The sequence below is a fragment of the Cebus imitator genome, unplaced genomic scaffold, assembly GCF_001604975.1.
Source record: "Cebus imitator isolate Cc_AM_T3 unplaced genomic scaffold, Cebus_imitator-1.0 Scaffold467, whole genome shotgun sequence".
Lineage (NCBI taxonomy): Eukaryota > Metazoa > Chordata > Mammalia > Primates > Cebidae > Cebus > Cebus imitator.
The window spans coordinates 295,006-306,311 of NW_016107782.1; the positions used below are offsets into that span (position 1 = coordinate 295,006).

The 11,306-nt window shown below is 38.7% G+C and overlaps 1 protein-coding gene across 1 annotated transcript; it reads left to right on the forward strand.

Moving 5' to 3' along the window:
* Positions 1-711: 711 nt before the first annotated feature.
* IFNG (interferon gamma) lies at positions 712-5,674 on the forward strand. Its single transcript, XM_017512269.2, has 4 exons — positions 712-953; positions 2,193-2,261; positions 2,357-2,539; positions 4,957-5,674. The coding sequence occupies exons 1-4, from the start codon at positions 840-842 to the stop codon at positions 5,089-5,091; spliced, it is 501 nt and encodes a 166-aa protein (XP_017367758.1). The 5' UTR covers positions 712-839; the 3' UTR covers positions 5,092-5,674.
* Positions 5,675-11,306: the final 5,632 nt, after the last annotated feature.

Consider the following 11,306-nt stretch of genomic DNA (forward strand, 5'->3'; position numbering starts at 1 on the left):
AATAATGTAGCATATTGATGCATACTGAAGTAATATTTGGGATATATTGGTTTAAATAAATGTATTTTAAAATTATATTTACCTTTTAAAAAACCTTTTATTAATGAGGCTACTAGATCATTTAAATATACCTGTGTGGCTTGTATTATATTTCTATTGGGCAGTGCTGATCTAGAGCAATTTGAAATGTGTGGTAGATATTTTACTAACCAACTCTGATGAAGGTCTTTCTCACCAAATTGGTCTTTTAGCCCCATTCTTTCCTTGCTTTCTGGTCATTTGCAGGAAAAATTTTAAAAGGCTCCCCCTTTGCAAAGGTTTGAGAGGCCCTAGAATTTCCTTTTTCACTTGTTCCCAACCACAAGCAAATGATCAATGTGCTTTGTGAATGAGGAGTCAACATTTTACGAGGGCAAAGGGGGGGAGGTGTGAAAAAATTTCCAGTCCTTGAACGGTGTGAAGTAAAAGTGCCTTCAAAGAATCCCACTAGAGTGGCACAGGTGGGCATAATGGGTCTGTCTCATCGTCAAAGGACCCAAGGAGTCGAAAGGAAACTCTAACTACAACACCAAAATGCCACAAAACCTTAGTTATTAATACAAACTAGCATCCCTGCCTATCTGTCACCATCTCATCTTAAAAAACGTGTGAAAATACGTAATCCTGAGGAGACTTCAATTAGGTATAAATACCAGCAGCCGAAGGAGGTACAGTACATTTTTCTGATCATCTGAAGATCAGCTATTAGTAGAGAAAGATCAGCCAAGACCTTTGGACCTGATCAACTTGATACAAGAACTACTGATTTTAACTTCTTTGGCTTAGCTCTCTCCGAAACAATGAAATATACAAGTTATATCTTGGCTTTTCAGCTCTGCATCGTTTTGGGTTCTCTTGGCTGTTACTGCCAGGACCCATACGTAAAAGAAGCAGAAAACCTGAAGAAATATTTTGTAAGTATGACTTTTTAATAGTACTTACTTGTGGTTGAAAATGACTGAACATTGACTTGTTGTAGCATCTCTGATAGGCTGTGTTCTCTCGTACACAGTCATTCTGAGAAGATTTGGTGTTATTTTGTTAGTTATTGATTGAATGAGTTTCTTGATTAAATAGTCTAGATATTGCTTTAACCTTCTGCTCAATTTGTATAGATACTTAAAACAGATTTATTAATCTTCCAAAAGACAGGCATAATATGGGTATGAAACGCAATCATGTTAATAATTTTGTGGTGAGAACTCATTCAGTTGTGATAAGTCAAGGAGTACACATATCGAAAAAATGATTGGCTATTTGTTTCTGACTTCTCAGACTCTAAGGTCAAGATTAGCATTAAAAAGGGTAATAGGTAACGTTTAAAATTAAAGTAAAAGAGGGTGAGGTCCTTAAAGCTTTGGCTTAAAAAAAGATCACTGATAGGTGATTTTCTCTAAAAAGTGATTTCAACATTTTGCTGCTCTGTCTATATTACTTGTGAGTTATTCCTGAATTTAGTTGCTCACTGGAATTTTGTAGAAATTATAATTCTGGCTAAGGAATGTTTAAAAATTTTAAGTGAGTTTTATGAGTTTCTTTTAAAATTTTATTTATGGTTAATGAAAACAGTTTTTACATTTTAAATATTTTATTATTTGTTTAAAACTTAGCTATTATAATTGTTGCTGTCATAATAATGGTCAGGTATTCACAATTGATTTTATTCTTATAACATAAAATCAAATCTTATATACACACATACACACAAGCACACATTTGGAACTATCTTTTATAGCTGACATAATAATACCCCACAGGAAGGCACAGTAGATGTTATAGAAACCTGCACCATTGGGGGGCAGTATTTTATAGTGGGGTGGCTTTGCTGTTTTTGTTTTCGTATTTTTTAGCTTAGGTTGAAAATACTTTCTTTAGTTTACTATAGTTTTTGGGACCCTTGGAGTATCATCAGCCTTGTTGGGCTCATTTGTGACATTGCAATTTAATGGTTACTTTGGGAAATACAAAAGCTAAAAGAGCATAACAGCCTTTGGCTGTATCTCACATAAACCTTTTGTGAATACTTATTGTTAGAACTAAGCAGAAGATTTGAAAAGGAATATTGTCACAACTGAGTTCAATGAAACTTGAAATATATTTTAAGGTAGTTTATGGGCTAATTATAAACCAGTTTTTTCTTTTTTTTTTTTCAGAATGCAGGTGAGTCAGATGTAGCGGATAATGGAACTCTTTTCTTAAACATTTTGAAGACTTGGAGAGAGGTAAGCTGAACATTCCCATTTGACTAATTTTCCTGTTGCTTGTTTTCTGATGGATAAATTCACATAATCCTCTCTTTGTGTTCTTTCCTTCCAAGGAGGGTGACCGAAAAATAATGCAGAGCCAGATTATCTCCTTTTACTTCAAGCTTTTTAAAAACTTTAAAGACAACCAGAGCATCCAAAAGAGTATGGAGACCATCAAGGAAGACATGAATGTCAAGTTTTTCAATAGCAACAAAAGGAAACAGGATGACTTTGAAAGGCTGACTAATTATTCGGTGAGGCTTTTAAATTCTTTCTTTGGTTTCACGGTGGAGGCTCTTGCAAGGCATGTATTCTCCAGAAAGTAGACAATAGCTACTTAACAGTTGCTAAAGCTATGAGCTCAACCCATGGCTGAAACTCTTTCTTACTAATTCCATTCGTGTTTGGGTGACTTTGCAAAGTCAGTATGGGAATTACTGAAGTGTGTAATGTAGAAAAATGCTGGCATTGTAACTATTGCATAAAGACAGGTGAATTGAAATTCCAGTGAAGAGGAAGTAGGTGAAGAAGAAGAGAAGGAGAGAGGAGTACTGAGCAATTCTCTTATTGTCCCTTGCTTATATGATGGAAATTCTCTTGCTTTGAATGGGAGGCTGTCTGTCTTAATGGAAAGAGCGGTGGGAGGAGCTGAGAAGTTGTATGTTCTCCCAACTCAGCCACCAAGAAACTGTGATGAATCACGTAGCTGGCTGGGGCTCAGTTTCTTCATCTTAAAAGGAAACTGTTAGGTTCACTACATGCGTTTAATGATCTTCTTTGCTCCAAAACTCTACAATGCCAGGCATAGAAAATGAGAATGAGCTAGAATAAAGCTATAGCCTTTGAGTAGGTACCAGGGCCATCCCATGCAAGTCTCTAGCCAACCTTTTGGATTGTACAGCCTAATTAGAAGCAAGAATGGTTGCTGTTTGTTCGTTTTTTAGGGAAAAGTAGGTAGAATTTATACCTTATGAAAAGATTGTTCTATCAACTCTATCAAATTTCAGAATATCTTAGCTGGAGAAATCCTTAGACTTCTAACTCTTCCTTCATGAACTTGTCTTGTATCTTTAAATTATAGCTTCTGTAAACAGATAGCTTTGAAGCATAAAGACAAATCACGTTTTTCAAAATTTTATCTGGAGGACAAAGGCCTCTAGATTCCTTTGGGGTTGGCTTAGATATAAATGGGCTCAAATGAGGGGGACCGAGGTCTTCAAGCTAGAATTTGTGCTCTTAGGATTTGTGCTCAGCTTTCACTATCGCTTAGTCTGCCTCTCACTCCTCTCATGTAAGCTCCCAGAAACCGAAAGGAGATGTGGCAACTGGCAGCCTTTGGCTATAAACTAGACACTCAGCCCTTGTCCCTAACCGAGTGGTGCCCCTGGCTTACTTTTCAGTCCTGGATAAATCTCTTAGTTTCTTGGTGATGATTTGCACATTGGAAAGTAAAATTTGTCACTTGCAAACACACAGCTCGTAGAAAACTTTTTCTACTCTGCAGGAACTGGGCATTAAAAAAGTAAAAAAAAATCTGTTGGTTCCTTCCTTCTGGAAGCTCCAGACCTCCTGCTTCCTGATGGGCAATTTGAGTGAGCTCTATTAACTATTGTCCTCTTTTGCTCACTTGCTAAGCTATTTTAGGCATGTTATGCCCTTTGATAATTAGTCTTGTAGCCTGTAATCCCCCAGCCACCCTCAGAAATGTGGTGAGGTAGCCATAGTGTTCCCAAGAACAGAAAAAATGTAATGGCAGAGCCAAGAGAAAAGTAAATGCTCCACATTTTAATGGCCCTATTGGTTAGAGTGAGGAAATTCAAGCAGTTTAATTTGCCAGCATAGAAGGCAGGGTACTGGAAAAGTTGTTGCAATTCCTAATTTTAAAATTTATATATCAGTAAGCCATATACATATGATTGGTGTTTATTTTAAAACCCATTATGGAAATTGAGAGACAGACCTAATTGGGGAGAAATTAAAAATTACAGTTTTCACTTGTTTTGGAATTGGTGTTTTCTAGGGTACCCAACCTAGATCGGTGGTTCTCAGACTTAGGTGGATATCAGAATCACCTGGGGATCTTAGTGAAAGCACAGTCCTTCCACTTCATGCTCTTGGGTCTCTGAGATTTTTCTTAGGTTTCTAGATTAATCTGCTAGGCACAACAGTGAGAATCATTGACCTATAGTTAGTCTTTTGATACATACAGGAGATACTAAAGTATGAAGTGATATAATTGGTAGATTGATAATAGAGAGGTCATGGAAACCATCTCCTCCTCCTTTAGATAGGAAAATAGAAGTTCAGAGAGGTTAAGTGGCTGGCTGAAGGTCAGAATTATTGCATACATGAGATTCAAACCCACCTTTTCATATTCACTCCACACCCGGGCTCTTTTCACTACATAATTTCAAGAATTCTAGAGAAGAAGATTTAAGGATATGTGATGTACTCTTAGACATTATAGCACAACTAGCAATGTAATTGTACTTTTTAGCCTTAACTGCTGAAGAAGTAAATATTGTATATTAAGGTAATACGGTTCTAGTCAGACCCCCTTCCATTTTTTTTTAAAGGAATACTTCTATTTTCACTGATCATCATGCCATTCACAGAATATCATGATGGCTTATATGCCTGAAATTAATTTTTATCTTTTCTTTCCCAATAGGTAACTGACTTCAATGTCCAGCGCAAAGCAATACATGAACTCATCCAAGTGATGGCTGAACTGTCACCAGCACCTAAAACAGGGAAGCGAAAAAGGAGTCAGATGCCGTTTCGAGGTCGAAGAGCATCCCAATAATGGTTGTCCTGCCTGCAATATTTGAATTTTAAATCTAAATCTATTTATTAATATTTAACATTATTTATATGGGGAATATATTTTTAGACTCATCAATCAAAGTATTTATAATAGCAACTTTAGTGTAATGAAAATGAATATCTATTAATATATGTATTATTTATAATTCCTGTATCCTGTGACTGTTTCACTTAATCCTTTGTTTTCTGACTAATTAGGCAAGGCTATGTGATTACAGGGCTTTATCTCAGGGGCCAACTAGGCAGCCAACCTAAGCAAGATCCTGTGGGTTGTGTGTTTGTTTTACTTGATGATAAAATGAACACTTATATGTGAAATGATACCATCCAGTTACTGCCTGTTTGAAAATATGCCTGCATTCTGAGCCACTGCTTTAATAGCATGTCAGACAGAACTTGAATGTGTCAGGTGACCCTGATGAAAACATAGCATCTCAGGAGATTTCATGCCTGGTGCTTCCAAATATTGTTGACAACTGTGACTGTACCCAAATGGAAAGTAACTTATTTGTTAAGATTATCAATATCTAATATATATGAATAAAGTGTTAAGTTCATAACTATTTATGCTGTGTCAGATTTTTTCTAAGTGAGAACTGGAGGGAAAGAACTATTAGTAGGGAGAGGAGTCATCTTAGTTTTGGAAATTTTAGAGTTGCATTCGGTTCCATTAAATGTGGTGTTTCTTTCCACAAGCATTTTGTTGGCTTTCACTTTTCCAGTTGGCAGCTCTTTGAGTTATCTTTCTAAGATACAGATTTAATTATGTCACTATTTAATTCAGAGGTTCTGCTATGGAATGTAGTTTAAACTGCTTAGTTTGGCACACAGAGATTTATTTCTAGCCCCCTCTCCACCTTCCTATTCCCTCCTAATCTCAGAATCTTCCTCTCCCCCATCCAATGTTGGCAAGCACCACAGGGTGTGGAGTAGTGGGCGTTAAGCTCTAGGGAGAAGGCTTGGATTAGAATCCAAGTTATGCCATTACAAGTGCTGTGACCTTTAATACGTTATGTATATTGTCTAAGCTTCAGTTTTATTGTCTGTAAAAGAAAAATAATTGTGTCTTCCTCATAATATTGTGGTAAGAATTGATTCTTTCATTCAAGAAGTGTTTCTTGGAGTACCTACTATATGCCTGGTGCTGTTCTAGGTCCTTGAGATACCTTACTCAGCAAAACATCCAAGGATCCCTGCCCCTGGGGACTTTGAAATTAAGGAAGGGACAGATAAACAATGAACAAAATACACAATATGTAAGTCTAATGCAAGGCATTCTCTAAGGTGATTGGTGTCATGGAAAAAAGTTAAAAGGAGAGTAGGACAGGGGAATTAGGAATCCTATGTGTGGTGGGGTGGGAGGGCTAGAGGTTTAAAAGAGTAATAATATGTGGCCTCATTGAGGAGATGTCATTTGAGGAAGCACTTGTAAGAAGTAAAGAAAGTAGTTATTTGAATTCCTGGCAAGGCGTATATCCTTGCAAAGGCTCTGAAGTGGAGATTTTCCTCGAGTGGTAGAAGAACCAGCAGACCAGTGTGCTGGGCTCAGAAGATGGGAGAGAAAGCCACCCACATTTGAGAGGAATTCAGGGGAAGCAATGTCCTTAGGGGAGGGCCAGTTTATCTTTTGAGTGGAAGGAAGTTGAGGATATGATGGATTTGGTTAGTCCTGGGCTATAAATTCCAGAAGACCCAGTGAGGCAAGGTAAGAGAGGCAGTCATAAAAGGGAATGTGCATAGGGATGTGCTGGGAGTCTGAGACTTCTTATGATCACTGACTTAAACAAGATAATGGATATAGTGAGATTAATTCTAGCGGCTTTGGAACATAGTGGTGGCAAGATTGTGAATGTCAAGGATAGAGAAGGTTAGGTATCTGGGGATTCCTTATCAACAGTTTCATATAACCCTCCAACAGCAATAGTAGGATTATGTGAAATACTTCATGAAGAAGGATCATTTGAGTCACTGACCATAATCAGCAGTCATTATTTTTATTATGGGGTAACTAAGTGACAGTGGGTGAGACCTGATTCTAAAACTTTTGAATCTTTGATGAAGCAAGATTGAAAGTAAATTGGGTTAATTTTGGCACAACTACAGCTAAAATGATCTGCTGCTGGTGTCTCCACTCTTGTCAGTATTAAGATTGATTGATGCAGACTTTGATGTATAAACAGATGGAGGGCTACTCTGAACCATAGTTCCAGACCATACTTCTGGGGAAGGGATTGGAAATTCCCACCGTCAATCATCTTGAGCAGTGATTAATCATAGCATGTAATGAAGCCCCAGGAGATGAATTTTAGTCTAGGGCTGGGTGAAACATCTCCTCTCCCTGAGGTTGGTCTCAGTTTGGCCCAGGCTGTGAGACTGGAGAGATATAGACTGTATTAGGTGCTGTGATGATAGCAGGGAATGAGACAGGGAGAAAATCCTTTAAGAGAACTCGAGCCGAGACTGGCCTATGCAGTGGTTGTCAACTATTCTCTACCTTGTATGTTTCTTCTGTTATGAGCACACATCGTTTCAGAAGTGTGATGAAGCTTGTAGGAGGGAAGGACCATGATTTAGACTAAGAGAGCTTGGGGGTAGCAGTGATTCCTCTCCCAGTGCTAGCAGGGGCAGGTATCTCTTTAATCTTGTGGGCAGCTGCAGCAGCAGCCTGGGCTTGCAGTGGGAGAGTTCTTATTGTATAGAATCCCACCCTTAGTGACTTTCAGAAATTGCTGGCATATCCTTAATGGTGGGGAAAATTTTGGTGATTAAAACTTGAGCATGAAATGTCAATGGAATTTCCTGTTCTTTCTCATCCTGTTCTCTTCATTCTTCTCTTCCTCTCATCCCATTTGAACAAGATTATTATAAATCAAATTAGTGCATCTGAGCAAGGTAGACATATGTAATTGCCCACTATGGGCAGTCAAATTCTGAGCACAGTGTGAAGGGAGACAACCTGGTGTGGAAGGTGAACCTGAGCAGAATGAGAAGGTCCTTGAAGAGGTGGGTGAGCATATTAGTTTTCTGTTGCTTTGGTAATAAGTGACAACAAGCTTAGTTGCTGAAAAAACCCCACATATTTATTATCTTATCATCGTGGTGGGCATAAATCCAAAATCAGGTTCAGCTGGCTAAAATCAAGACAGGGCTTGTTCCTTCTGGAGACTCTAGGAGACAATTTGTTTCCTTGACTCTTCTAACTGCTGGAGGTTGCTGTCATTCCTGTTAGTGGCCTCTTCCTTTTCAAAAGCCAGCAGAACAGGATCTTTCAGGCTCTCTCATTCTCTCTGACTGTGATACTCCTGCTTTCCTCTTATAAGGACCCTCATGATTTCACTAAGATCACTTGAATAATTCAGGAGAATGTCTCCAAGAATTTTAACTTAACCACATCTGAGAAATTTCTTTTGCCATATAAAGCAACAGTCCCAGATTCAGAGAATTAGGATGTGTACATCTTTGGGGGTCCATTGTAGGAGGGCAGTCTATCATAGGAGGGAAGCCTGGCATGGGTCCTCTGAACCTCAGAATAGCAAGGAGGTCCCCAAGTGAAAGAATGGCCTGGAGTGGGGTGTCAGAGTCCGGACAAGGTAAGGAGAACATCCGTTTACTGGGATGGCCCAGAACAGGTGTTAGAGTGAAGTAACAGTGGCATCTGCACAGGGGAAGACACATTAGGGCAGATGGGAAATTGATTAAGTAATTATATTAATGATAATGGTAACCATTTTCCTCACTATTGAAGGAAGCTACAGTACAGAAAGGGAGAAAATTAGAATAAATCCTATGACATCAAATTAGAATTGGCTGTATTGTATTAACTTATGCCCTTCAATATACAGAGGTAGATATAGAAATAAATAAGAGCTAGAAATATTAGTTCACCCTATCTCTGTCCACTGAGGGGGCCTGGGAGTAGTAACATCCCAATAACAATGAGAACACAGATCACGCATATCTTGACCTCTAAATACCATTCTCCACTGGAAGGAACCAGAACTCTTTGGAGAATTGGCTGATCCCAGAGTGGAGGCAGTGAAAATACATGGTGTGCTAGAAAAAAAGAAGTATTCGGAAGATGATGGAGACATGTTAAAAGGCACAGAAACCAGCTCGAAGGGACTCCCACTGGCCAAATATGGGAAAATGTGAGCATCAAAATAGGGACAGAAATGTATTATGACCTTTTGAATAGGAAACCATGAGTATATATTGATATAAATGAATACACTGAAAATTTGGTGAGGAATGTTATACTCACATCATTGCAAAATATCTCCCTACAAAATATTTATTAATTACAAATTGTAAAGGAGTAATTTTATAGTAGAGAAGCTTAGCACACATCATCTTAATTAAGGAATAAAAGTGAACATTCTTAGTAATGAGATAAATGAAAATGGTGTCCTACCTAATAGGATGCAAGGAAATGAACACAGCATACCTTTTGTGATATCTCTGTGAAAGATGCATAACTTATTCCAGTCATGAGAAAACATACAAATGCAAACTGAGGAGCATTCTACAAAATCTCTTGTCTGTAGTCTTCAAAGTATCAAGGTCATATAATTAAGGACAGACTAAGGACTGAAGAACCGTTATGTTCTGAAATGAATTAGAGAGACATGATGGCTAAATGCAGTACAAGTTTAAACTGGATCCTTGTGCAGTAGAAAGCATTTTTAGAATAACTGGTGAACTTGAATGAGGTCTGATAAAGAGACAGTAGTAACATCAATTTAAACTTCCTGATTTTGAGGTTTGTATCCTGGTTAAGCAAGACATGTCTTTGTGGGTAGGTAATGCACATTCAAGTATTCAGAAGTGAAGGGGCATCAGGATAGCCATTTACCCTGAGATGATTCAGGAAATATAAAGCTTTTCCAACTCTTCTGTAAGTTTGCCATTTCTTTCTTTTAAGAAAGAGTCTGACTCTGTCACCCAGGCTAGTGTGCAGTGGTACAATCATGGCTCACTGTAACCTCTGCTTCCTGGGCTCAAGTGATCCTCCCACCTCAGCCTCCAGAGTAGCTTGGACCACAGGCATGCCCACCATACCCAGCTAATTTTAAAATTTTTTTTATGTTTTGTAGAGATGGGGTTTCACTGTGTTGCCCAAGATGGTCTTGAACTCCTGGGCTAATGTGATTTACCCACCTTAGACTCCCAAAGTCCTAGGATTATAGGCGTCCAGCCTGCAATTTTTTCTCAAAATATAAATATGAAAAAGTCACTGGGAGATTATTTCAGAGTCATAGTCTGGTGAGATCTAAAATTCTTGATAACTCAGAACTCCCCATATTTAACTTGCAACAAGGTGAAATTTCTAAAGGTAATCACACCTATATATTCACCTCATCTCCATGATCTTCTTGTAATGTCACTGACACTCCTCCAACTTAAAGATGAGGATATATTCCTCCCCTAAATACTGGGCAGGGGCTTGTGACTTTGCTTACCAGTGAAGTGAAATGGAAATGAAGTCACATCCTTTGAAGTCTAGGGTGCAGCCTCTTCCTGGCTTCTCTCCCTCTCAAGACCTTTGCCCTCAGAACCCAACATCATGTTGAGATGTTCAGGCTGCAGGGGGAAGCTATGTGTGCATATTCTGGCCACGAGTTCCAGTGAGGCTTCCTGTCAATATCAGCATAAATCATCAGATGTGTGTGAGCAAGCTTTTAAATGATTGTAGCTCCACGCATTTGAATTTTCCAGCTGAGGCCTTGGACACCATGCTGCTTGGAATGAAAAAACCATCATGGCTGGATGCCGTGGCTCACCCCTATAATCCTAGCACTTTGGGAGGCCAAGGTGGGTGAATCACCTGAGATTAGGAGTTCAAGACTAGCCTGGCTAATATAGAGAAACCCTGTCTCTACTAAAAATACAAAAATTAACTGGATGTGATGGTGCATGTCTGTAATCTCAGCTACTCAGGAGGCTGAGGCAGGAGAATTGCTTGAACGCAGGAGGAGGAGGTTGCAGTGAGCCGAGATCCTGCCACTGCACTCCAGCCTGGGTGACAGAGCTAGACTCTGTCTCAAAAACAAAACAAAACAAAAAACAAATAATAATAATTAAAGAAAACCCATCATGACAGACTTCCAATTTTAGCTCCAACATATCCACAGCGTGGAAGTTGTTACTTTAGCCTTTAGAACGAGGAAAAGCTGGACAAACAAAATCAGTGATACT